Genomic DNA, 27,164 nt, shown 5'->3' with positions numbered 1-27,164 from the left:
GGTTTTTTTTTTTTTTTTTTTTTTTTTTTTCCCTTTCCGGGTCTTGCTGATGTTTTTGCTTCAATTGGAAGCTTCTCTACTCTTAACAGTCCCCCAACTTAGTTGTGGATTTTCCATCTCTACGGTTGGGTAAAATGTAAATAGGTTTTAGTTCTTTTGGCTGGATCAAACCTGATATTTCGGGTTCTACGGCTCCAATATTGAGTCTTCTCATATTAGGCTTTTTGTTTTTTTTTATATGTATTTAGGTTTCAGTGATGTTATTTTTTGTGCTTGTGCTAGTTGTAGGCATTTTATGTAATTTATTCTCTTTTAATAAAATTTCCGTCTATAAAAAAATTCATTGAAAGAAAAAAGTAAAATTAAGCAATTATTTATACTCATAACCGGTTTGATCAATGCTTATCCGCAATTCAGTATAAAATTTTAAATTTCAAACATGAATATGTAAGTAGAGGCAGATGTTATGGATGGCTGCATGCAAATATAAGTAATTTTGTAAATTTATTTTGTGTAAAATATTACATACCTCTCCCTCGTTTCATAATATTTATTTATTTTATTTAAAAATTTTGAGAGGTTTTATTTTATTTAATATTTTGAGAAATTTTATTTCATTTAATATTTTGAGAAATTTTTTTTGAAATAAAATAAAAATTTAATAATTAATTTATATATTAATAAAAAAGTGGATAATAATTAAAAAAAATAAATAAAAATTATAAAATGAAAGGAAATAATAAATTAAAAAATCACAAGAATACCCAGCGTATTAATTACTTGTAAATGTCATAAAATTTATGAGCCGGAGACCTGCATTAGTGCATTAGCCATTCTTCATATTGAAACAAAAATATTGATATAATCTTAATAATATATGAAATATTATTTCGTTTAAGATCACACCAAGTGTACCCATTAAAGTATTTTGAATATTATCATCCCTAACTCATTGTATGAGATGGTTGAGGACACTCTGAAAGCCTAGTTAGGATAATAAAGTTAGTAAGAAAGATAATGACACTTCCTCGTCATAATCCTTAATGTCTAAATAGACTATATTTAAAATCATTCCGAAGTAAGGATGACTTACAAACTCTAATACACTAAAACTTTAATATCTCTAAATAAAGCGTTAAATAATTTAATTTAAAATTGTGAGTTCAAATTTAATTTTAGAATATATTATTAATAAATTATTACAAAGAGTTTTTTAAAATATTTTTGAATTCACAATGTTTTGTAAATTATTTCAAATGTATATTTAAATATAAATATTCATCACTTTAATAAATTAAACAAAATATATATTTCAAATTCTCCAATCAAAATGGAATTTCATTTATAGGAATTGAAAGCACGTGGAAAGTCTTAAAAATCGTTACATTATTCTTTAGAATACTAAAAATAATATGAAATACGAGGAAACTTTAATTATGAACCATTACAAAATTATTTCGAAAAATCTCCCTCATTCTACTTGTACGACGCCGTTTCTTCTTGGCATGACCCAAAACCAGTCAAAGCTCCCTGCAACTCTTATAACTATCATCCTGTTCTTCTGTCACAGTTGTTGCTACTTTTCTCGCCGTCGTCTGCCTTCTCAACCCTAGCCCCAACACCCTTTCCCAGTCCAACCATGGCGTTGAAGCATCTTCTAGCTCTAGCCCGCCGGTCCCACAGACCTTCACCCTCCGCTCTTTCTGCCGTCAGACACTCGTCAACCGCCGTCGCCTCTTCCTCGCCATCTACTCCTCCCGCCCCTCCTCCTCCTAATGCCATGATCTACGACCGTCTCGCTGAATCTGTCAAATCCAAGCTACAACAGCTCGAGAATCCCGACCCCAGGTTCCTCAAATACGGGTCCCCTCACCCAACTCTCACGACTCACACCCACATCCTCTCCGCCCCTGAAACCCGAGTCACCACGCTTTCTAATGGCCTTCGCGTCGCGACGGAATCCACTCTCGCCTCAAAAACAGCTACAGTTGGAGTCTGGATCGATGCTGGGTCTCGCTTCGAGACTGAAGATACTAACGGTACGGCACATTTTCTAGAGCACATGATTTTTAAGGGCACCGAGCGGAGGTCTGCGAGAGACCTTGAGGAGGAGATCGAGAACATGGGTGGCCATTTGAATGCCTACACCAGTAGGGAACAGACTACTTATTATGCCAAAGTTATGGACAAGGATGTGAACAAGGCATTGGATATTTTGGCTGATATATTGCAGAACTCGAAATTCGACGAGAACCGGATTAGACGCGAGAGAGATGTGATTTTAAGGGAAATGGAGGAGGTAATGAGCTATTTTCTGGTTTATGTTTTTGTTATTCTGGTTAATTTTTGCGTGTTGTTGATATTCCAGGTGGGTTATATTTTTGGTGATTGCTGCGGAAATTTGTGTGCTTTTCATTTCGGTTGATTGAAAAGTGTGTTCTTATTAATTATGTTTGAATTATTGCCCTTTTAGGAGCTTGAGTTGATGATTGAAATTGTATATTTCTTTGGTTATAATGCTAATTCAATTTTTTTTTCTTTTTCTTGGGGGTTTGAGGGGTGGGGTGGTGGTGGTTTGTTGGTTGTCGAGGATGTGAGGTTCTACAATTTGTATTGATGTCGGTTTTTCCTGATTGGCTTAAACTTTTTGTGATCTTACTTCTCTTCTGACACCCAAAGTTGTCTCATGGGAATTTGTAGGTTGAGGGGCAAACTGAGGAAGTTATCTTCGATCATTTGCATGCAACTGCATTCCAGTACACTCCTCTTGGCAGAACTATTCTTGGACCAGCGCAAAATGTCAGGTCTATTACCAGAGATCATCTTCAGAGCTATATACAAACACACTATACTGCTCCCCGGATGGTACTCATAACTGATGAGATTTTTGTGTTTAATATAGTGGACTCTGTAGAATTGCTGATGTCTGTGTTTCTTTTCATATCTATTGTTTAATGTATTGGTTATACAGATTTAATCTTGAATTTCTCATCGTGAATATCAGTTGGACCTTCGTTGCAGGTCATTGTAGCTTCTGGAGCAGTTAAGCATGAAGAAGTTGTTGAGCAAGTAAAGAAGTTGTTTACTAAGTTATCAGCTGATCCAACCACTGCTTCTCAGCTGGTTGGCAAAGAACCTGCTTTTTTCACTGGATCTGAGGTGGGGGATATTGATTGAATTTCCTTAAAAATGTCCTTTATTTGACTCCTTTACCTGTTCTAGAAAACTTTTCTCAATTATTGATATGGAATTCAGGTTAGGATAATTGATGATGATGTTCCTTTGGCACAATTTGCCGTTGCTTTTGAAGGAGCTTCCTGGACAGATCCAGATTCTATTGCTCTAATGGTCATGCAGGCTATGCTTGGTTCGTGGAATAAAAATGCTGGAGGTGGAAAGCACATGGGGTAAGCGCTGCACTATTAGTTTCTGTCTACAACACCTGCTATAAGAAAGGGTTTTTATATAATCAATGAAAAGGGGGAGGGGGGGGGGGGGAGCTCTTAAACAAGGAAGCTCCAATAAGGACATTTGGGACTCAAACCTGTTCCACCCAAATTAAGACTGAAACTGACCTCAAATTTTATGATTGATTTTCAATGTTTTATACCTTTTTTGCTGTAAAACCACAATACTTTGTGAACTAGAAGTTCTCTCACAAGACAGTGTCTTCATTTTAGCTTGTGCATTAATTTAATTTGTAACCCTTAAACAGTTCTGAGCTTGCACAACGGGTTGGTATCAACGAAATAGCAGAAAGCATGATGGCTTTTAACACCAACTATAAAGACACTGGCCTGTTTGGTGTTTATGCTGTTGCTAAGGTGAGCCCACTATCCTGTTTTAATATCTTTGTTAGTCCTGAGGAATGCTTGATTACATAATAACATTGTAAACTGCATGCTGTTTTAGTTTACATTTGTAAGTGATAGATTTTCAATAATGTGATGGAGGGGAAAGATGAAAGTGCGGTTGTAGACCAAGTCAAATGTCTGAGACCTGTTGTGATTCTGTGGAAGAAAACAAAATCTTCTTATAATGGAGGCTCTTTGAAGATATCAGTCAGGGAAAAATAAATCCCAAGCATGATTTTACTGATAGGATAATATAATATTAGTGTATAGTTGATTGAAGCGTAAGATTGGAGCAAGCAGCTGTAGGGTGAACTTTGAACTCACATAACCTGTCTTAGTGCTAATTTGCCTTCTATGTCTCCATAAATGTGTTTTTAGATACAAATGCACTTCCTTGATTCTGGGTGTTACTTCACATTCAGAAGCTATTTCTTTTATGATGCATAGGATGGCATTTGTGTCCTTTGACACTTTCTTTATCTTTTTGACTCTCATTGATAACAACTTCCTTGTCTTTTGATGAAAAATTGTCTTATATTTGCAGCCAGATTGCTTGGATGATTTAGCCTGGGCAATTATGTATGAGACAACCAAATTAAGTTATCGAGTTTCAGAAGCTGATGTCACACGTGCCCGTAATCAGGTAGCCACTGAAACATATGTTTTCCCATGGAACTTGATATTTGTATTAAACTAGTTTGCTCAAAGTCAAGTTAGTTATATTTGTTTTCACTTTCTTTTTTGATAAAATGAAAAATAAATTGAACACTGTAAAAGTGTGGGCAGTTTTTACTTGACATGCTATTTATTATTAATTGTGTTATTTTCTGGTGAACCATTTTGCTGATTTTGGCTGGTAGAAATACTTTGTGTGTTAAATGATAATAAGTCGCATCATTGAACAAGCAATTAAGCATGCAAGATATAATATAAGCTTTTAATTTTTTTTTTGAAAAATCCGATGTACTGAATTATGGCATACTATTACTATCTGGCAGCATATTAAACTGAACCTTCAATTTGCAACTTTGCCGTTTGTGTAATCTTGTTTCTACATTAAAATGAATCACATGGTTACCATATATTTATGCATTTTAAACATTCATCTGCCTCTATATACTGTTATACAAGCTTGAAAATTCTGTATTGCACAACTATGTTAGTTTTCCGTATAACAAGAAAACAGTTTTATGAAAAATAGTATTGTTGGATAAATATGCTTAAAAAAGTACATTAACTATATTGCATAAAGATTTAGTTTTAAAATTTTGCAACTTCTATAAATATGACTATTTTTATATATGAATTAGTTTTCTAAGAAAGGCCGCAACTTTTTTCTTTTTGATGTTGAAAAGCTGTAACTTGTTAATCCAATAAATTGATTTTAATTTAATTTTTTACATTTTTTGATTCTATCATTTACATAAGCTAGTTTAGAATTTCGAAATATTTAGACTATTGGATTTGTTAATATACTTCTCGAGATCAAATGATTCATCAACGTTTCATTTAATTTAATTGAAGCTACATGCCTATTCCAAATTAATAATCTTCAAAAGAAATAAATTTAGGGATGGGAACACTGGCAAAGTTAAAAAAATGGGCCAAGAGTGAAAGCATCTCCCCCCCCCCCCCCTCCCCAAAAAAATTAAAAAAAAGGGGGGGGGGGGGTTGTTTCCTCAAACATGTAAATCTGCTAGGAAGATAGATTTTAGTATCTATATGATATATTTATTTATTGATACTTGAGCATGTCCTATGGACTGATTTAGCTGCCATCGACATACTGATATATCTGATTGCAGTTGAAATCATCATTGATACTTCACATAGATGGAACCAGTCCTGTAGCTGAAGATATTGGACGCCAGGTATTACTTTTTTTCCTATAATAAAACATACAGTCAGAGAAAAGAGAGTTGGATGAATTGGCTTCCATGTGAATTGTTAAATCTAATGATTGCGTGATTTCTATTAGCCAAATTCCAGTAGATTTATCAAGCAATTGCTTAGTAGAGATAATCCAAAAGTATATTTTCTATTTTTCCTTGTCAATTTACCTGGACTTACCTGGTGTATGTTGGATACCCAGAGTATGACCACTTATTGGGTGTGTTCTTAGTCTGATGTGTCAGTTTTGCTTTAAGCCTCGAAATGATTTCCTTGTCCATGAATTCTGCATTTTTAAGCGAAAAATATTCTGCTATATCAAGTGATGCATGTTAATTTAGCTGAGATATTTCAGTTTTGTTTTCTGTCCTCATTAATTTAAACCTTAGTGTACATATATAACCTTTAGTAACATTAAGAGCTTGCTGAACATGATAGTCAATCCAACACAAATCTGGAGTCATCTTGAAACAGAATATTGTGATTACTGAAATCTGGCGTTATTTTGTAGTATTGACGCACTAATTGAGCTACATCTTATGCTTTGCTATTCTATTAGCAAAAATTAAGCTTGGCATAACTGTGTATAAAAGATATAATGTTCTTATATCAGTTCAGTAGGCAAAACAAGGATCATAGTATTCATCATATGGTACTGATATGTTAGGCCATTTATCCTTATTGGATTTCATCATATGGTTGGAGCACATCTTGTGATTCCTTATTCGATTATCAACAGTAGCTATTCTCATGACTTCTTTTTTGATCCAATAGTCTAAAAGAATCATTGTCCGAAATTATGGATGGCAAATTGGCAATCATGTGTAGGGAGAGCAAGATTTACTGCTATAACAATATTATTACGTCTAGAAGTTCTATTTCAATTTTTTATTTATTGGGAAAGTTCAATTAGTTTATTTTCAACTTTTTGTTCCAATTGCATAGAAGTTTCAATTAAAATTTTGAACTAAAATTTCGTGATGTAGTCCAGAATCAAGAAGCTCAATTTCTTAATCTTCTTAATTTTTGCTACAATGAGTTTAAATTGAAACTTCTGGATAAAAAGTTGGAAATGAACTATGGAACACCCCAACAATTTCAGGGATGACATTAAGCATAAGGCATTTTACCGTCTAACCTTTTTCTTTGGGATAAAGTTGCTGCTAACTTTGTCATGTTTGTTAATGGTTGCAGCTACTTACATATGGCCGGAGAATTCCATTTGCAGAATTGTTTGCTAGGATTGATGCTGTTGACGCTAGCACAATTAAACGTGTTGCTAACAGATTTATTCACGACAAGGTAGCAACCAACCAAAGTGTTGTCGTTTCTTTTCTGACTACAAAACTGAAAGGAAAATTTCCATGTTAATGTATTGATTTGGTTTTTGACAGGATATTGCAATTGCTGCCATGGGTCCCATCCAGGGGTTGCCTGACTACAATTGGTTCAGACGCAGGACTTACTTGAACCGCTACTAGATTATCACTCTTGTTTTTATTACTGCATTGGCACATTACAGGGCGGATATAAACAACGTATTGATGGTTTTGCGACACAACCACCATCTTTTGGGGCTCTCCCGAAAGTGTGCATTTTCAAATCACTTTTTTTTTTTTTTTTCCTGTTTAGGTTTCTCTCTGTAATGCTATTATTTTTCAGTAATAAAGAATACATTGTTCAGAAAATTGTTGCTTTTAATAAAAGCAGATTTTGTCGATATTTCTCGACTGAGACCCTCGCTTGCTTGGGTGTCGTTGGCGGCGTTGTCTTTCATTGTTAATTCAACTGCCAACTCCTCCCCATGTGTGTGTCACTTTCCGACAGATAAGCACGCTCGTCTGTGCCAACCCATTGACTGCCTGGATTTCAGGATTTTTTTCTTTTAATCGTTTGAATGAAGTTTTATCTTTTATATATTTGAAAGAAGTTTATTTTCAAAATTTCTCCTTTGTTGGTTAAACGTCCACTTTCCAAGAGGCCACTTGTGTTTCTTTTCAAGTATGGAAGTGGAGAACGAAATTGATCAAACAAATAGCAAACGATCATGAACCTGTTAAAATTGTAATTGCAAGAACTAATCAAAATGAAGATAAGCCTTAAAGAAAAGACCCCACGCCATAATCATCGCTTGCACAAGTTGTTGAAAGGGTGTTTGTCTCGTGTTGTGAAATGGGTGAGATGGTTGTGGTTAGTTAAGAAAGTTGAAAACCTATGATGTGAAGTGGGTTTTTCATTGTAAATATCGAAACCCACTTCCGCTCGAACACTCCTTAAAAAATTTTAGCTATTGCCGTTGGCTTCCTTGGCTTTTGTGTTTCATTTTCTTGATTTACTATCAGCTTTCTTCGATCCCATCGCCGCCATTTCTCCTACAAATTTCCGCCCCCTCGCTTGCCCTCTCCATTATTTTTTCATCTGGTTTTTACATCTTGGTTTTGTGCCAAATTTATCAACAATGGCTTCCTTCTCGGTTCCATGCCCTAAGAACTCTTTGGTTGCTCGCGTTGGATCCAATGCTACAAACCCACATCCTAAGTCCACCATTTCTTTTACTTCTCGTGCTTCCAATCTTCTTGGATTTCAGGTTGGTTCTTGCTTGCTATTTCTTCTTTTTAACAGTAATGGTTGGTAAATATCCTGGTTTTATATGTATGTGTCTTGTTTTCTACTCTTGTATTCTCTTTAAGCTCGATTTGATTGTTTCACTGTGACAGTACTGGACTGAGGACCGCTTTTTCGATTTCTTGATGCTAAAGTTTTATGTTTATAGCTTGAATCTAGTGGTATTTATGGATACCAACTTCTATATTGGATTGGTCACAGTGAAACACTCAAATCCAAGTATAAAGATACCAACTTCTATATGGAGTGGTGATGGTGGCGATTAGTGCTCTCTTTGTTAGTAAAAGAAATCAAAAATAAAAATTATTAAAAATTATTTACTGGAAATTCAGTGTTAAATGAAACTGGAATTGTGATTTTCTGAACCAACATTAATCACTGCTGAACTCTAAACATCATCCAAAGTATTACATGTCAGCCTAGTTTTGATCCTAAAGAAATCACAAAAACATAATTGAAATCACTATCGGGTTCAATTTTTCTGTCTTCTTTTTAGTTAGAACTTCATCTGCTCAATCCTTAGTCAAGCTATTTTCAGCTTACTAAACGGATTTGAGCTCCTCTTTTATAATCAGTCACCAAAAGCCTAATAATAAGGACTTGCTTATCAATTTCTAGCACCCTAATGTCCCAGCGGAGATACTACTGCTCTTGATTGTTGAATGATCTGTTTCTATTTTGCAGTGGCCTGACAGGAAGCAATCTCTTGTTATAAAGGTGCAGGCACAGCTAAATGAGGTGAGGGGTTGCTCATATATAAGTTTTAAGAAAGATTACATGTTTAAATCATGAGCCGATTTTCATTAATCATTATCGTGGCTGACTAAATTTTGTATCCAAGGCCATCTTCGAGAAGTCTTCAAATTCTGCGCCAGTGCTGGACACTAACTCCAAAGCTACGTCACCTGAGAAGAAAGATGAGCCTGCAGAAAATATTCAGGACGCATCATCAGTTTTGGCATTCATGACGCAAGTGTCAGACCTTGTCAAGTAAGCAAAAACAACCTGCTTTTTTTTTGTCATGCCATTGTAAATTGCTGGTCATGCACATGAATCGATTTCATTGCTTAAGTTGAGAGTTCTTCATTTAAATTCATGAGCAGGCTTGTGGATTCAAGAGACATCACAGAGCTCCAACTGAAGCAATTAGATTGTGAGCTCATAATAAGGAAAAAAGAGGCTTTGCAACCACCACCAGCGGCAGCTCCTGTCACATTTGTCCAACCTCATTACCAAAATCCCACACTTCCATCTCCACCGCCAGCAGCTCCTGCTTCTCCCCCTCCAAGTTCCACTCCTCCAGCTCCTGTGCTTGCCTTACCTTCCCCTGCAAAGACAAGTACTTCATCTCATGCACCGCTGAAATGCCCTATGGCAGGAACCTTTTATCGATCTCCAGCACCTGGTGAACCTCCATTTGTGAAGGTCTGTGCTCATTACCACTTAAAAGCTAGTTACCCATCAGAATGCCTAGATCCCCAAAGAGCATGACTTAGCTTGTATGTACTTAAAAATTATCATGCCAAAGTAACAATATTTCCTCCATATATTTTGTTTCTTTCATAGGTAGGAGATAGAGTGCAGAAAGGACAGGTCGTTTGCATTATCGAGGCGATGAAACTAATGAATGAAATTGAGGTATGTTATTATTTTTCTCTCAAGAAATAATGGCATGGATGTATATTTCACTTTTTTGTCTAATCAATTGTTTTATGGTTAGGCTGATCAGTCTGGAACCATAGCTGAGATTTTGGTAGAAGATGGGAAACCAGTTAGTGTGGACATGGTAATCTTTCTTTATTTCTTTCTTTACTCCACATATGTCATATTCTCGTGTTTCATATTCTCAGATCTGAAGTCCTTGGGTTTTATTAAATGCAGCCTTTATTTGTGATTGCACCATGAACCTCTTACAAGGATCAGTATACTTAGCAGCAGCCAGTAATTGCAGAGAAGTAACTTAAAGAAGTTGCAATTTGTAGACACTTTTTGATTTTTGACTGTAATGTTTTAAACGAATAATTGTTCTATCTTGGTCCGCAGAAAGCTCTACTCATACTTTACCATTGTGTTTGATATGTAGAAGCAGCCTCAATGGGAGATGAGTCATTTTTAAATATTGTCAAATATTGATCAAAATTTTTGGAGTGAATTCAACCGAAATCCCTCATTGGAATAAACTTTCTTGCTGGATGAATAAATCATGTCACGTAAAAAACTGTAAAGAACGTTCCATTTCCATTTACAAATTACAGGAAGATTATGTTTTGTAGCATAATATACAACACAATTTACAATCTACAAACAAAATTTAAAAAAAAAAAAAAAAACCTCCTACTTAAGATATTGCGAGTTCCTAGGGCAGGAGAATAGAAGAGGAAAAGACTTGAGACGTTCGTTTTACCATTTGACTCCCTCCTAGAGGAAGACTGACGCAAAAATCTTGAATTTCATTGACAGAAAAGAATGTAGTCACAATATATTGAGCAAATTACAAAATGGAAACAGCTCCTGAAAGTTGCCCGCTGGCCCCACACCAACAGAATCTGTGCATATCCCAGGACCTCTTTTCTTTCTTTTCTTCTGTTTCCAGAATTCTTTACCTTTGTTTGCTGTCATGCTAATCTATTGCCTTTCTTTCTCCTAACTAATGTACATGTTAGCCTAACTATTTCATATTTACAAGAAGCTATCATCGCTGTCTACCTGCTCTACCATAGCTACCTCTCCTGCCACTACCACCTTGTCGCCGTACCCCTCCTTTCCAATCTGCATCATCATCATCATCATCACCGTCACCATCTCCATTCATACGCCCATATTTAGTCTTTCTAGGTGTAGGGCGCTTCCTCTTGATGTTCGCTGTATAAGTGGTGTAATCAACTGCATCTTCCTTTAAAGCACTCTTGAATTCCTGTACAAGAAAAGTGATAAAAAAAAAATTAGAATAGAAGTATCAGAATTGAGCCAAATGTCATTGCTGTCCTAGGAAAGGATGTCCATTTCACCTGATATCTCTGCACCAAATCTTGATACGTGGATGGCGCACTAGTTGATGTTTCACTGATGTCAAAGGGAATATTCTGCCTTGATAGAACTTCCCCCGGTTTTGGGGGTTCGTTTGGAGAGAAAGCCTGATAGTAGACATATAAAGCAAAGTTATATCTTCAACCATGCATCTCGTCTAATATAAATTTTTCTGCAGTACAGAATTGTAAGGGCAGAAACCAAATTTCTACCAGGCAGCGAGCATCATTCAGGCTATATACAACTTTTAGATGCCTCTTGAGTTTCAAAAGAAGCTGCAATGCAATTGCCCAAAGACAATTAACCTGCAAAAGCATAACAGTGTAAACGGAGGTATGCTGACATTTCTTCTTATACATGTAATAGTTCATCCAAAAAGAAAAGAGGGATAAAGATGAGGAAGGTCATAAACGCCAAGACATCAAATAACAATGTGCTCTAGCAAAACACCAAAAAGAAAAAAAGCAACGAAGGATGACAAATAAGAAAATCCATTTTTCCCTTCCCCAGATAAACCATGTACATGTTCAGATAAAACCTTTCCGCTACTCAAACCAAAGCTTTCTCCATTTGGATATCAGCTTATAAACATACCTGGATTTTCTCCACATCATCTACTGTGATGCTGAAAGAATCAGCTGAGCTCTTATCCATCTTTGGCTCTCTAGAGGCATTAGAGTTAAAGAACAGATGAGGCTCTTCCTGAACTGTTCCATTCAAATCAAGTGATGTCAAAGGAGTCAAATCAGGCTGTGGAACTGGCTCTTGTTGAATTAACCCATTCAAATCCATTGTTGCCATATGATGGAGAACAGGCCGCCCTGGCTCATGCTGAATTACCCCATTTTCATGGGGCGACTTCCCAGAATTTCTCTGTGACAAATGTAAAATTAAGCCCTTCATATTTGCTTCAAGTGCTCCGGCCCTAACCTGGATTATCCGATTTATAGCATAAATCAAATAAAGTGGTTCATCGGGAGTTGTAAACGGCAGCATTGCAAGTACTTCTGTGCAGTACCTGTAAAAAGAAACCGAGCAACCTCTGTAAATAATATACAGAAAGGGGAGAAGTGAAATCTGGACTGGCACAGAGAGAGAACTCACATCAAAAATGGAATAACTGAATTTGTCCAGCTTGGATTATCAAATTTACGCACAATTGAAGACATAAACTTGTTCCTTGAAACACGGTTTCCACGAATAAGCTTGTAAATCCGGGAAACTCCAAGCCTTGCTTGAATGAGCGAACCGCCTTCAGGTTTTCCCTTCAAATTTCCAGCAGTTCTAGCTTGGATTTTTAGGTTTAGATTTTCAGGAGAAACACTGCAAGACTGCATGAATATAAATGATAGCTGAAGGCCATCCCCCAACCGGCTTTCAAAAAAAGCAGGATACCTGGAATGAAGCTACTTGTAAGTTGACATAAAAACATTTAAAGTAAGGGGAAGTTTGATTGGAGGAGCCTACTTTTCATTCATATTCATCAATAAATGATGCGCCAACTTTGAGTTCAACTCCTGAGGATCCGTTTCTAGTGCTATAAGGTACGGAACACAAGTGATAGGATGAACCAGACCTTGACGTAGCACTACCTCCACAATCTGCATAAGAGTGCAGCAGAAAAAAAAATAAAACTTTAAGCCTCCGTTTTTCACAGAAAATAACTTATAGTTGAAAAAATATTTTCCTTTCCATTATTTGGCTGCAATGTTAAAAAATAAATAGAGTTAATAAGTTTCACGAATAGAACATCCAATGATATTAATAAGATCCTCAAAATCCATAAAATGACTTGCTCTTTAAAAAAAAGAAATAAAAGTCATTTTCTTAAAAAATATTTAATTTTCCTTTGACCAGGAAACTAATTTCCATTGACCAATATCTTCCAAGTGCCCCAAATGTTAGAAAGTTTTCTGGAAAATATCTTCCGCAAAACAAAGGGAGCCTTAAGGCACAACTCAAATTCAGTGAGAATATGTGCTCCCCAACAAGGAAGATAGGAGAAATCAGTCCACGAAATTTTTCATCTAGTTCCTATACTGACATCAATTAGAAGTTGCTGTTCAACCTGAAAACATTACACTTATTCATGTTCACAGCTTTCATTTTCTAAATTCCCTTAGGCAGTACAAAAATTGTTGATTGCTTCGCTTCCCATTCACGTGAGCTATGGTCAGGTTTATAGCACTGATTGATCATGATAAGAACAAGAATTGGGGTTCTCACCTTAAGTGCAGTCTGGCGAACTTGTTCATTAGAATCCAAACATCTTCCCAAAATATTATCCCAGTACAACTGAACTATACCCCCACAGATGTTAGTATCACCTGCACCAGCAGCAACAGGAACACTTTGGCCCCCCTCTTCAGGACGATGATTTACATCGTTACTGGCATTTTCTGTTCCCATTTGGCTTTCAGCATCAAGAAGATATTCATACATGTTTTGCAATGCTTGCATCTGAACAAAATAATAATTAGTACCCAGTGAAACATCGAATAGCAGAACAACAGGGACTTAATACCTTAAGACGAACATCAGAACCAGAAGATAAAGTTGCCTCTAATATTTTCCCTATGTCCTTTTCCAGCATATATTCCGGCCTAGCAATTAGAACAAAACCTAGCGCCTACAAGAATTAAAACTAGATAAGTACCACTTTAAATAAAAAAGGCTTCAAAAGAAATTAGGCCAACAACAAAATACCTGCAAAGATCTGACTTTTATGCCAAAATCCTCCACACGAAGATACTTTTTAAACAAGTTGAGGTTGCTGACAACATCAATATTTTTGTTACTAGAGATCCTCAGCAAAGAATTCCCATAGCGAATGAGCAATCCAAGACAAAACAGAGAACGACACACTAGCTGCAATTAGCGCAAGGGAAAAAGTCTAAATTAATATATTCTGTAGTTTAAAATATTTGTTGCATAAAGGAAGAATATGCACTAAACTAGTCAAATAAACCTCATGTGAAACTAATACAGAACAGAAATTCACCAAGGATAGCTGTTCTGAAAAGTGCCGTCAAGAGCGACAAATTCAATAGAGAAGAGCATGTCCTGGATACCTCAATTCAATTAAAAAAGCAAGTAGAGCACAATTGAACTGAACTGATGTTGGCATATGCATATTTGATTTATTTAATTTGACTAGATGTGAGCTTGGCTTTGTCTAAAGTCTAAACTAGTCAAAATCAATCTCCCAATCTCAGATAGTTCCTTAAAAGCATCAAAATGCTTAGAGTTGCGTGTCTATGCTTATGGAAACAGTAAGTTTGAAAATCAGTCTTTGCCAAACAAAGTAAAAAATGGCTTTGATCAGTCATGGCCACATGGAAAAGGAGTTGTTCACTTTACTAGATTGACTAAACTCTGAACTTTTAACAGAGTTGCAACATTGATGTCAAATTGAAAGTTGACTAAAACCGTGTTTAGATTTCAAACAAACAAAACATGATTAATTTTTTGGAATAATCACCCCCATGATGTCTGTTGTTTTTCAAATTTGTCATTTTAGTATAGGAACTCTCTTGCCAATCAAGTGTTTGAAGCATTTTTTTCATATATATCTAAGTGCAGTTGGCTGGATTCTGTACCATAATATGACAGAGACAATATGATCCAGTACCACAACATTTGAGAAGGAATCACAAAAAGTAATATATAAAAAGAATATTATTCTACATGATCATTTTCCCAGAAAACTGGAACTCGAACATTTTCATGACTGTGTGGATCATGGACAATCAACATAGATACTCAAACTTTATGTCATCAAACTCACATTGCATTCACAAATTTTGTCAAATATTGACATGTATATTTACTGCTACAGCTTTATAAGAGCACATTCTTATTATTCAATGAAGTTTTGGGATCATCCTTGCCATTCAATGAAGTTCTTTTCACAATTTTCGAGAAGAACTGAACCAAAATATTTTCTATTTGATCTTTTCTTAATGGTAATTTTTTAAGCAAAATAAATTTACTAATTTCTTAGATTCCAAAAATAAAATATAAATATTACCTAAGCAAGCAAGCACAAAGGAGAGCAGTTTGATATCACACCTATCTTTTGCTCTAAGTGCGAAACAATCTAGACAGTTCAACAATTTTGTCATCCATCCAAACCATTTTGTATCATCCACATGCATACAGCATAGAAATAAGACTACATAAAACGGAATGCAGCTTTTCATACTGTAGAGGCTTAGCTTCATAGCAAGTCATAAAATACAATATATACGAATATGGCAGCCAAATAATTAGATGAAAAACTTATAGAGCTGCCAACCTGCTTGTTATCAGTTCCCAGAGCATCCAGACGTTTGAAGAATACCTGAATAAGATACTCAACAATTGCAGCACCCTTTCCTGCTACTCTACTCAAAGAACAAAGACACCTGTCATGGTAAACAAGATCCAAACAGCTATAAATTTGAAAAGTTGAAGGGAATTTTTTTTTATAAAAAAAAAGTTCATCTAAACAATCACATGGGGCACATAAAAACAGATAAACGTCATAAATTAGATCCCTGTATAATCCTTTGTTTTCCTCCCAATCTAATATACTATGTTAATTGACAACATTAGAGATCCCAAAACCAACATCTTCCAAGATGCAATATACAGAAAGTTTCCATTACAAGAAACTGTACCACAACTATGAGAAAACAACATGTATTTGGCCCCATAGACCATAATAGAATTTATAGTAATGTACCAAAGCAAGTAACAAATTTGAAGGGGGTCAATATAATGCCATTAGTGCTCATTTCACATGCAACGCAAAAACATTGTGATAGATAGATGCAGCAGAGTCGTATTAAAGTACAAACAATTATAGCTCACTATTGACCTCAACAAGAAGCATAGGATTTGCTTCAGCACAAAATAGAACAATAGCTTTCCTCAACCCAAACTACCCAAACATATATTCAATTCACCTAATAAAAGAGAGAAAAACAAACGGGTTGAGGGGAAAGGGGCAGTGCACAGATTAAAGAAATCTGGTTATAAGTACAACCCTGACATTCAAAAGACTAACAAAAGAAAGCAACGAAGAAAAAAATAGAAAGAAAAGACTAGGAAAAATTATAAAAGGAGAGAAGAGAGAGAGAGAGAGAGAGAGAGAGAAGAGGTCAGTATAAATTACTTGATGCAAGCATGGACAACTGTTAAAAATGAATGCCGAACAATCATGTGCTTTAAATCTTGTTCAAGCTCTTCAACAACACTTTGAGGCAACTTTCGGATCAAAGGAAGAACAGAATCAATTATAAAGATTATACTCTCCAGTAACTGAGCAACTGCTCGGTTATCAACCTGGACACAAGAAAAAGCCAATTAGATCATACAAATGACCTCCACCAACAGACCAATATGCAACTAGGACGGCCTGATTTCAGATTTATCTATATGTATCCAAGATTACAACTGAAAATACAAACTGCCTACCATGACGAAGGTCAAGGGGCATCATTAGGTTGAGAAAATGATCAACTTGCATGGCGAGGTGGCTACTATTCACACCCTACTCAAGTCAAATAAGTGTAAATATGATTCTATGAGTTATTAATAGGCCAATTATTTTTAGAGCTAGTAAGCAAATCAAGGTACAAAGCACCCAGTTAAAACTTATAACCATGTCTAATAGGTCCTTCTATAGAAATCTAAATTGATAATAAACTTCAACAGTTTCACATGGTCAAGCTGCTCTTGATTTGCAATCACAGCCCTAAGACTGTTACCATTGCACAACATAATAGCCCCTTATTTAGCAATTTTCCAAGTGCAACCTCTCATTGCTCTGAATTATTTACTTGATATGGTAATGGCTCATTATTCAACAGTTCCACATTGGTTCCCTAAATAATATTAGAGGTCAAGTTCCGAAAGAGACAGTTACACACCATTTCCAATACTGTTATTTAAACAAAATCACTATAACTAGCACTCTTATGCCATCAGGCAATATCAGAAAAGCACAAATCATCACAAAGCAAACTTCAGATCACCTGACTCTTGAGATATGGCTGCAGTGTGACCACAAACTGGGAAGGATCAGAAGCAGGGGCACAAAGTGTAGCATCCACAACACAGAATGCATGCAATGCCAGCACATAAGGTAATGTGCGCACTTCCCCTTCCTCGCTGCTCATTTCTTCCACCTGACAGAACAAATTAACAAATAAGTTTCTCAAAACCAAATAAAAGCATTTGCATATACAAGCAACAACTTTACCTGCAATATCCTTTCCAGTAAGCACTTGCACATTAACTCACAGCGCTTACGAACTGATGCAAGTGATACAGGATTAATTCCAACAGCTTTAGCTGATTGTGGGAAAAAATCAAGGGCTAAGTTGCGTTTAATAACAGTGACAAGAAGCTGATGATTTGGCATCTTTCTCAGCATCTCAACAATTTGCTCAGTCTTCTTAGCCACCTCCAAGGGCACAGAACTACCATCTCCAAAATATTGTGTCTGCAAACCTGATGGTTCCTTGAACCAGAACTCATAAAATGTCTTGCAAACGAGATCCTAGAATAATAGACTTATAAAAATCAGAAATAGAATTAGAGAAATAAACAATTTTTCATGCAAGTGAATGGTATTCAAAAAATGAAATAGATGACATTGTCATGAACCATTATATACTTGGGTAACTCGTCGAACAATAAGATAATGCTCTGCTAACTGTAACAATGATAAAAATTGACAAGTGTAGTTCACAAGATTTTCACTAACCCAAAAGGCTAGATTAATTGCAGTATAATTATACAATATATGCAAAGAATTTAACATCAAGAGAGATGGACAATTATAATTATTTACAAACTCATTTCATTTGCTTCCAAATTACCTGAATACTCGACTCATCATCACTAATGCGAGATATGATTTCAATGCAAGCAGTTGTAAATTCAGAGAAGCTAGCATTTGAGGTGCACATATCTCGTATAATTTTGATGGCTCGTTTTCGAACGCTAACTCCTGTATCTTTTATCCTCTCAGCAACTTTCTCAAAATACTGCAACAACAACAACGCACAAGGCTTAATCCTAAACTAGTTAAGGTTTCTCAAAATACTGCAACACCACCAAAATTTAGAATGATGAGGATACAAATGTAATAATAAAACCATGTCCCACAAATGTACATAAATGAGTGAATTTAGTTTGACAAACCTTCAGTCCAACATCAGGATGTGATGCAATATGCCTACCAACAAGTTCCAGTGCTGCTTCTCTAACAGATATTGCAGAGTCACAGAATCTTCCTTCAACAGCCAACTGTACACGTTTGTCACATAATACTTCCGGATCAACTTCTACGATCATACTGACCTGATCCCATCATACAAAAGGGAAAGGAGCATTGATTACTTCATCAGCCATAACAGACAATTATTCCAAATTCAAAAGCCCTGCAGATAAACAAATGTAACTTTCCACTTACTGCTCGTAAAGCTTTGGCCCTAATTACAGGAGAGTTCTCCCTTAAACTTGCCTGGAAATACCAAAAATGTAAGATTCAAGACCATTGCTTAGAAAGACAGAATTAGTGAAATAGTTTACTGACCAGAAGCATATGAAGAATCTTATCAAACCCTCTACAGAAAGAACTATTTTGTCCCAGAGCTGAAGTAATCTTCTTTGCTGAGTCCCTCATTAAATTCAAATGGGTAGTCCCAGCATCACGCACGACAAGCTTTGATTTGAGTCTAGTAAGGTAGTACATGATCTTTTGTTGAGATTTTGGATCATCCTTGAACCACAAGCATAAATAAAACCTGCACAAAAATTCTCTGTACATGAACCAGAAAAAACAAGTACTCTCTACAATACCTATTAAGATATACAAACAGTGAGTATAGAGCTTCATGTACAAACCATCGAACAAAAAGATGCACATCATCAGCAGAAACAGAATCTTGGAGGTGATTCAAGAGCAACTGTTGAACAATTTCGACTTTGGTAATGGGATCACAAGCTTTAGAGTTATTCTTCTTCCCATTATCCTTGCTCTGTGATTTGCAGTATGATTGTAACACAATAAGTTGCTTCTTGCAGACACAAATCTGGCATTGCCAACTCCGATTAGGAGCCTCATGTTCCCTTACTCCCATGCAATCAGCATGAAACAATCTCTGACAACCTTGACACATAAACAGTGTCTTCTCAGCTCTTCCACCTAAGCAAACACAACATCCATCTTTAGGATAATTATGATCAACATTATCACCATCAGTCAATTCCATTAATATCCAAAATTTGTTCCTGCTGCAAATGACAGCATCCTGCTTCAATCTGGTTGCAATTGTACCAAGAAGATCAATCGCCAAGGAGCGCGCAGAAATGTCCTTGGATTTCAGCCCAGCATTCTGGAGTAGCAATACGCAAAGAACCTGCAACAAAGTTTCTTAGGTATCAGTCCAACAAGATGCAAGGGATATGCATTCCAACACCTCAGAGAAGAAAAAAAAATTTTATTTAATTTTAAGGGAGTGAGTGTGTGTATCTCACCTCCAGGATTGGAGCTGATGCAGGGTATTCAGGTAAGTTTAGAGTTGTTAATAGATCTATAACAAGATTTTCCATCATAACTTTCATTTCAGAAGCATCCTGATTCTTTACAGATGCAAAGCGCTGAAGAACCCGGGTCCAGAAAAGACAGCATGTCTCCGTGACTGCTTCATGGCATTTGGTTGGATAACTAGCATCCAAAGAGACTTCTAAAATAGAATTACCAGTTGTTGCTTCCCTCAAAGGATCAGGAAGATTTGCACTGCTGTGAACCAATTGAATTAACAAAGCAGTAATCATCTGAATCTGCCTCTGTTCTTCATCAGGCAGGTGGTAGGCTCTTACTGCTCGTTTTGAAAATGGTAACTTCCAGAGAAGTTGAACAACTTCATCGATAATATATGCTCGGTGTTGTGCATATGAATAGAATATCTGTATCACCATTAGAAAACCTAGAGACTCAGACCAAAGAACAGTATGATAAATATTCATTCTCGACTCCAAATATATATGCATACATGTAGAAACATCATGCACAAGCGCTCAAAGAATAAAAATGAAGAACAGATCCCCACCCCACTAATCAAACCAATTGCCTTCAATTGCAAGAGTTGGATATTATCCACCAGAAATGTAGTGAAGCTTGTCTTGACCAGCTGTAGAATGCAACTATCAGATAACCTCTCTATCAACAACAAATCCTTCAGCAAACCAAGAACAGTGCACAGTTTTTGTAGTATGGTATTCACAGCACCAGAGACCCTACCAAAGAAAAAAAACCCATCAAGAATAAGAAGAAACCTCACTTCCAAAAAATTATAAAGCATCATAATTGTTGAATCCCACATCGGTTGTGGAAAGGGGTAATGTGCCCCTTATATGGGCTATAGGCACTCCTCCCCCTTGAGCTAGCTTTTGGGGTGAATTAGGCCTGGCCCAAATTTAACATGGTATCAGAGCCTCCCCATCTGATGTTGGGCGCCCCATAAATGTGCCACGCACCAGTAAAAATTCTGGGCATGAGGGTGTGTGTTGAATCTCACATCGGTTGGTTGTGGAAAGGGGTAATGTGCCCCTTATATGGACTATAGGCACTCCTCCCCCTTGAGCTAGCTTTTGGGGTGAGTTAGGCCTGGCCCAAATTTAACAATAATATTCAATGTCAGGGAATAGTATATTGATAAGCACACTTGTTTGATATTGATTTCTTCAGTTTTGTACTCTTTTGAGTACGCCTTCTCTTGCTTGCTGAACCATATTCAGTCTCAATTTCTTCATCTTCATCACCTGATAATCAAGAGAATTAGATGTACAAAGAGCATAGAAAGTGAAGAACTAATTAATTTGATGTCAAAAAAAAAGAGGGGGAAAACAGCAGGCATGTTATAAACACATAAGATATACCTTCAGGTGCCACATTTTCATTTGGCTTATGCAATGCGCGATATGATGGATCATAAGCTGACATTACATCCATTATTTGATGCTTAGAGAACTCGAGAATTCTTTCAATGTTCTGATACGAAAATGCCATAATCAGTCATAAGAAGTTAGAATCATATAAAATACTAAGGCAGGCACACTGTGTGAAGAGAAAGGGGGATAAAAAACATGAGAACTATTATGATACACTGTTAATCTAGATTAGAAAGAACAAATGAAGAAATAAAAATATAAGATGAACCTCTTCTTTATACAGTTGCTTTGGCATGTTGTTATGAGCCATTACACCTAGAGCTGCATGAATGGATTCCAAGGAACAAAAGATCAAGGAGACTGCGTCTGAATCCTGCAACATTAGGAACGAAAACAATAACTACATCATACATCTGGGTGTAGAATATCATGAAAATAAAAATCTACATGGTAAGATTTAAGGGGAAATCAACAAATCAGATCTTTCAACTGAAACCTGATTAGATATTTATCCATCAAGAAAACCCTTGAAAAGAAAATTATACAGAAGATTCCAGTACTATAATTTTAATAAACAAAACATGGTTGATGCTGGCGATGCAAGTAAAAGGCAGACTGTAGAACTCATTGATTTCTAAGACATTTTATGACAGCAATCAATAATTGACATCCACAAAAGCTAAACAAGATCCCATATCTGGAAACATAAATTGATTCTCTTTAGTAAAATTAACCTCATAATCAGTTGAGGTTTCATTTAAAGACATTCTTTAAGGATTTTTGAATTAGTGCACAAAAGCCAAGATAAATATTCCAGTCAATTGGTGAATGGCAAAATTATCCTAAGAAACAACAGATAATGGACTACAATGCAGAAATATGAGAGATTTATGTTGGAAGACAATACCAAATAAAAAGCAAATATTACAATCTTAACATCTGATCTTCTAAAAACATTAAAAACGCCAGACAAAAAAGAAGGAAGCATAAGTACAGTGCCACAAATAAAACATAGCATAAAAAGGAATTCAGGACCAAAATAAGAGAACAAGAAACTCACGTGATCACATTCATCAACAGACAAACCCTCTGCTCGGTGTATCTGATGATCTAGAACCCGTAAGAGTCTTACAAAAATATCTACAGGAACCAAATGTAGAAGTTTTTTTGAACGAATGGACATTATTTCATTCACAAGCATTCTAATATCAGAAGCAGGCAATGAAAACCACTCTGCTTCTCCCCTATCATCACTCACAACTTCAGCTCTACCACACAAGTCCTCTAGCATGTCACAGAAGCCCCCGATGGTGGCATCTAAACAAAGATAGCACCAAAAATTTTAGCATAAATACGGAGAAGAGGAAAGAGAGCGTGAAATTATCATCATATTGCAAACCTTGAAGCTCAGCAGGATCTGGCTGTACCAATGGTGGTACATCATCAGTGCCCTTCTTCTTGACCTTTGGTCTTCTTGAAGATGATGCAACCTCCTGCAGTTTATCTTAAATGTCAAGAGTATAGAAACAAATCAATCATGCATAGCAAAGTCCTAAGTCCCACCGCATACATACATTAGGAATGGGATTGAACTGGTGATTTTGAGTTACAGTATAATCTCTTTGACCTTGACCCAAAACATGTATACTTGGCCCAATAGGCTTGCTTTCAAATACGGTACTTCCAGAAATTTGCTTCTTATCTGAGAAACTTGAACAAAGTAATAAACCATAAGCACAACACTGATTGTCATAAAAACAACAGTTTCACTAGCACAGGAAAAGAAAATTATGAAACAGCAAAGTCAAAAAGATTTTGGCATATCTAAATTAAACTTGAAAAATTATGATATAAATCTGACTTCTATTCTTTTTACTTATTTTTCTATATTTGATCAGCTATCAGCACTACATAATAATGAAGGCTATCCTTACTGTCTAATTATTTAAGTTCCAATCCTAGTTCCAAATGTAACCATGACATCATATTGATAGAATAAAATACCAAAAATTATTTCACCAATGAGTATGTTAAATAATAATTCATGGTCAATAGAATTACAATTATCTATTCCATTATCTAATTCACATACAAACAATTTACCACAATGTGTGGGTTTCGCGTGGCTTAGAAACACTTCAAGGACTAAGTCACCTATAAGTTATCACTGCATTATCACCCATTTTGTATGCAAAGGAACAATACAGGTTAAAATATAATTAAAAACACGATTGGGGAATTAGACAAGGCATTTAATCTTTAAAACAGATTTAAAAAATTACGCCCCCAATCTCATCCATTTCCAGAAGGCAAAATGATTAGTCTCAACAAGTATAATAAACATTAATTGGATTTTCTTTTAGTTTGTCATCTTGTATTGTGGCACAATTTACCTTGCCATACCTACCCTCATGCAACATAACCTAAATCTAAGAGCTTAACCTATGCAACATATATATCTCACAGCACAAATCTAAAATTCTCCTAGATGCACATCCCTTCTTCATCGATTGACAGTAAATCACATATTACTCAAATATACAGTACCATCATACCTGAATAGAGAAACAGAGATACTTAAGTGGGTAAGGGCGAGAGAACAAATTGAAAGAGCAACAGTTTGTACTTAGTTTACCGCGAGTTACATACTCAAATGCTACAGGATTGCATTGAAGAACCTGCTCATGGAGCTCCAAAGGCTCAACAATTTCAACTGAAATTGGCCTTATCTCGTCTCTAAGGTTCCTGTAAAGAACAACAGGTATAAACAAAATGCTGCCACTCAATGAGATTAAGATAGGATAGGCAAAACATGAACCTGGTAAACTGTTCAGACTATCTATAATAATTTGAAACAACAGTGCCACTTCAGTTGATATAATATTGGAGTATGTAACTTTTTTTAAAAGCTAAGCCAAAAATCTGAGCCAAAGCTAGAACGATTAATACTAAGCAGAAACTATGCATTTCTAGCATGTGTATCATGGATGAATAATGGCCTTTACTTTACGTAATGGCCATTATTTAAAGGGTTACTACCATCATTTAAAGGATTTTTAAATTGCAACAGTAAAGGCTGTTATAGCTGTTATACACAGGTAATGGCTGTTATCGACCATTATTTAAAGGTGTAATAGCTGTTACTTCTCCAGCTGAGGATCTTTTGGCTTAGTTAAAATTTTAAACATGAAATGCAGCAGAGAGGACCTTGTTTGTGAAAAGAAAATTATTTTGATTTTTTCATTTTAGCTCCTCTTCAATTTCTCTTTAGGCAACCAAGTCATTTTCTCTCAACTATCTCAATTTTCGCACAATCAACTCAAGAGAAAGCCTTTTTTTCTCTAAAAAATTTTGAGTTCAAGTGCATAAACCATCAAATAAATAAGGTTATTTTAAAATCAAGGAGGCAAAGTGTGAGTTTTTGTTTATTTTTTAATTCTCAGTTATTTTTTGAATCAATTTTTGGGAATTCATAAACAAATAGAAAATAATATCAAAGGAAGTGTTAGGCTTTAATATTATTGCTATGTGTAAATTTAAGCTTTGGCGAGGTACAATTTAAGAAAAATAAATAATCATGAAATTAACTCTTGAATTAATTTTAATAAATTAAATAGTATGTTTGAAATTACCTTATTTAGTTATCATAAACTAAATAGTCAGTTCTTTAAAATTTACCATCCATATGGTTATTTTGGTTTTAAATTGATTACTATCAATTATTTATAAGAGATGAATTTAATGTCTTTCTTTGATATATTTATACTTATTGTTTAGTTGTATATTTTAATTTTAATGGAATAATTTAATATTTATTTATTTCATGAACTTTGCAAATTTTTCAAAAGAATTTGCATAGGTATAGACCGTTACTATTATGTTACATGCCTGTTTCTACTATGCGTAACCAAGACCGTGAGCATGGCCATGACTGTAATTTGAAATATATGCATATCAACAGAAGGGAAAAAGAAAAAGAAGGATACTGAATCAAGGTCAGTGGTGCTTGTACTTGAAGCCTATGTTACTTGGACTTAGATACGTCTATGTTTGACTTGTCAACTTTCTAAACATAAAATAAGTAGACATCTAAATTTAGACACGGGTGCTTAGATATGTTAAGTTTATAAAATAAACTAGAATAGAAAAAAAGAAAGTTATATAGTAATAATTATAATCTAGACATGTGTCAGATACATATTCCATGTCATATCTCATAAGTATCATGTCGACACGGGTACAGAATGGTAAAATAAAGAGTCGGATTATCTGAGCTTGAAGCTGCTATGACTTTATTTGACTAAACTGCAGAGATCAAGAGATTAAATACTAAAAATGTTTTCTGATGTATTGTGATCATTTCAATGTAAGGTAGTCATGCAAATCACTGCAAAGTTGTGGCTTTTACAGTTCAGGCATATAATTGAAAGAAAGCTTAAAGGCTTGCTTGAGAAACCGCCAAAAAGAACAACCCTATAAAATTTAAGTTTGCTTCCAACGTAAATTCTCAAGCAAAACCGGTGCTTAAAATTCAGATAATTCAAACTATCAATTAAGAGGGAAAAAAAGTACAGAGAAAACTTCAACCGCATACTTTTACATTTCATCTAAGTTACTTTAATTCAAACTATCAATTAAGAAAGGGAAAAATATAGAGAAAACTTAAACCGCATACTTTTACATTTCATCTAAGTTACTTCCCGAATTCACAAGTTAAACCACAAATTCTTAGTGCAAATGAAACTTGCATCAATATCTCGATACCTTAAGCTACTCACAGAAATATAAACAAACTTAATTTCACATTTTCACAAACAGGGAGGTATGAAACCGCATTTTTCCACTTAATTTCACTAGATTCCTAAACTCAAACTCCAACCTGTACTTATAATATTAAAAAATAATTATAAAAAAAAGGTAGCTCAAAAATGATGGAAAAACTCACAGGTAGGAAACATCCGTTTCCCGAAGTAGATCAGCGATTCGAGCAGACTGAGCGAAAATTTCACTTCGATTCAAAGACCAAACACCTCTGATACTACTATCAGCAGCATCGTCGAATAACCGGAGGAGCGGATCCGATGCGCCACAGAACACCGGAAGCGAAGGCAGCGGCAAACAAGGCGCTACCTCCGAGTGTATTGTGTTGGATAGCCCTATGCCCCGTGGACCGGAGCTCCAGCTTGAAGCTGAGCCGGTTAGATTTGAATTTGAATAGCTCATCGATTGATTAACCGGTGAGTTAACAAGTGGCGAAGTAAAAGCATGAATAAAGAGCCACGTTAGTAGTGTATAAGTGGTAGTGATGTAATAATGGGGAAGTATGGGGCAATTAAAGAAGAATTAGGGTTTTATGAGTTGCAGAGAGAGTTGGGAGCCCTAGAAGGAGAGAATTGGGTAGAGAAATGAGGGATGCAAATGGCGGGGAAAGTTATTTTTTGGGTGGGGCTAAAGGGATTTAGTTTCATAGGTGTGGAAATTTTAGGGACCAAGGTGATTAAATCGCGAAAATGCCCTTGGTTGACCCCGCTTTACTTGCGTGGTCCGATGATCTATCTATGCTGTTTGAACTAAGAAGTTCGCCCAGTTCCGGAAATGCCCTCTTGTTTGATGTTCGTCGAGCAGCCAGCTTCTCGGAGAAGTTTTATTGGATCTTCAAAATTTTGGGTGAATTTGATGACGATACTTTTCCTTCGTCTTTGGGAAGTTATTTCTTGGACACGCCCGTTCCAGCTTGTAAGTCATAATTAAATTCGGATTGGAATATTTAACGGTTTTTTTTTTCTTTTTGAAATAACAGTTTTTCAAAATCATGCATAA

General features: G+C 35.7%; 3 protein-coding genes across 6 annotated transcripts; 2 read left to right on the top strand and 1 right to left on the bottom strand.

The window, feature by feature from the left end:
• The first annotated feature begins 1,548 nt into the window (after positions 1–1,548).
• Positions 1,549–7,462, top strand: LOC110630301 (probable mitochondrial-processing peptidase subunit beta, mitochondrial). Its single transcript, XM_021777728.2, has 9 exons — positions 1,549–2,299; positions 2,701–2,865; positions 3,022–3,159; positions 3,256–3,407; positions 3,716–3,824; positions 4,399–4,497; positions 5,660–5,725; positions 6,939–7,046; positions 7,139–7,462. Exons 1-9 carry the CDS (start codon positions 1,640–1,642, stop codon positions 7,223–7,225), a joined length of 1,584 nt encoding a protein of 527 aa, XP_021633420.1. The 5' UTR covers positions 1,549–1,639; the 3' UTR covers positions 7,226–7,462.
• A 439-nt stretch (positions 7,463–7,901) lies between these two features.
• Positions 7,902–10,399, top strand: LOC110630307 (biotin carboxyl carrier protein of acetyl-CoA carboxylase, chloroplastic). 2 transcript variants are annotated; one of them, XM_043956899.1, is made up of 7 exons: positions 7,902–8,331; positions 9,054–9,107; positions 9,226–9,359; positions 9,473–9,794; positions 9,936–10,007; positions 10,090–10,155; positions 10,251–10,399. In XM_043956899.1, exons 1-7 carry the CDS (start codon positions 8,203–8,205, stop codon positions 10,272–10,274), a joined length of 801 nt encoding a protein of 266 aa, XP_043812834.1. In that variant the 5' UTR covers positions 7,902–8,202; the 3' UTR covers positions 10,275–10,399. The 2 variants fall into 2 exon arrangements, with proteins under 2 accessions (XP_043812834.1, XP_021633432.1); XM_021777740.2 differs by having other exon boundaries at positions 7,908–8,331; positions 9,211–9,359.
• Positions 10,400–10,799: 400 nt separating this feature from the next.
• LOC110630284 (sister chromatid cohesion protein SCC2) lies at positions 10,800–26,798 on the bottom strand. Of its 3 annotated transcripts, none has more exons than XM_021777696.2 (28): positions 26,290–26,798; positions 23,980–24,089; positions 22,919–23,046; positions 22,744–22,837; positions 22,405–22,661; positions 21,613–21,717; positions 21,333–21,444; positions 21,119–21,215; positions 20,504–20,690; positions 19,929–20,360; positions 19,296–19,810; positions 18,985–19,195; positions 18,862–18,912; positions 18,591–18,749; positions 18,266–18,433; positions 17,644–17,943; positions 17,417–17,569; positions 16,555–16,724; positions 15,694–15,802; positions 14,103–14,264; positions 13,921–14,025; positions 13,623–13,856; positions 12,864–12,997; positions 12,501–12,791; positions 11,991–12,414; positions 11,609–11,701; positions 11,378–11,503; positions 10,800–11,283 (listed from the first exon to the last, which is right to left on the bottom strand). In XM_021777696.2, the coding sequence occupies exons 1-28, from the start codon at positions 26,565–26,567 to the stop codon at positions 11,062–11,064; spliced, it is 5,427 nt and encodes a 1,808-aa protein (XP_021633388.1). In that variant the 5' UTR covers positions 26,568–26,798; the 3' UTR covers positions 10,800–11,061. The 3 variants fall into 3 exon arrangements, with proteins under 3 accessions (XP_021633388.1, XP_021633398.1, XP_043812828.1); XM_021777706.2 differs by having other exon boundaries at positions 22,919–23,054; positions 23,994–24,089; positions 26,290–26,797; XM_043956893.1 differs by having other exon boundaries at positions 23,994–24,089; positions 26,290–26,336.
• Between the last annotated feature and the right edge of the window lie 366 nt (positions 26,799–27,164).

This window comes from Manihot esculenta, chromosome 1, assembly GCF_001659605.2.
Source record: "Manihot esculenta cultivar AM560-2 chromosome 1, M.esculenta_v8, whole genome shotgun sequence".
NCBI lineage: Eukaryota > Viridiplantae > Streptophyta > Magnoliopsida > Malpighiales > Euphorbiaceae > Manihot > Manihot esculenta.
The sequence above is the reverse complement of the archived record's forward strand: the minus strand, read 5'-3'. Positions and strand labels throughout refer to the sequence as shown.

Bases quoted from the DNA above. Each gene is read 5' to 3' on its own strand.
- LOC110630301 (XM_021777728.2), top strand. From the start codon at position 1,640: ATGGCGTTGAAGCATCTTCTAGCTCTAGCCCGCCGGTCCCACAGACCT. The intron at 3,408-3,715 runs GTAAGCGCTGCA...ACCCTTAAACAG, and splicing joins GGAGGTGGAAAGCACATGGG to TTCTGAGCTTGCACAACGGG. The intron at 4,498-5,659 runs GTAGCCACTGAA...ATCTGATTGCAG, and splicing joins TCACACGTGCCCGTAATCAG to TTGAAATCATCATTGATACT.
- LOC110630307 (XM_021777740.2), top strand. From the start codon at position 8,203: ATGGCTTCCTTCTCGGTTCCATGCCCTAAGAACTCTTTGGTTGCTCGC. The intron at 9,108-9,210 runs GTGAGGGGTTGC...TTTGTATCCAAG, and splicing joins TGCAGGCACAGCTAAATGAG to GCCATCTTCGAGAAGTCTTC. The intron at 9,795-9,935 runs GTCTGTGCTCAT...TTTCTTTCATAG, and splicing joins GTGAACCTCCATTTGTGAAG to GTAGGAGATAGAGTGCAGAA.
- LOC110630284 (XM_021777696.2), bottom strand. From the start codon at position 26,567: ATGAGCTATTCAAATTCAAATCTAACCGGCTCAGCTTCAAGCTGGAGC. The intron at 22,838-22,918 runs GTATGTATGCGG...GATAAACTGCAG, and splicing joins AGTTCAATCCCATTCCTAAT to GAGGTTGCATCATCTTCAAG. The intron at 20,691-21,118 runs GTGTGCTTATCA...TTTCTTTGGTAG, and splicing joins AAGAAATCAATATCAAACAA to GGTCTCTGGTGCTGTGAATA.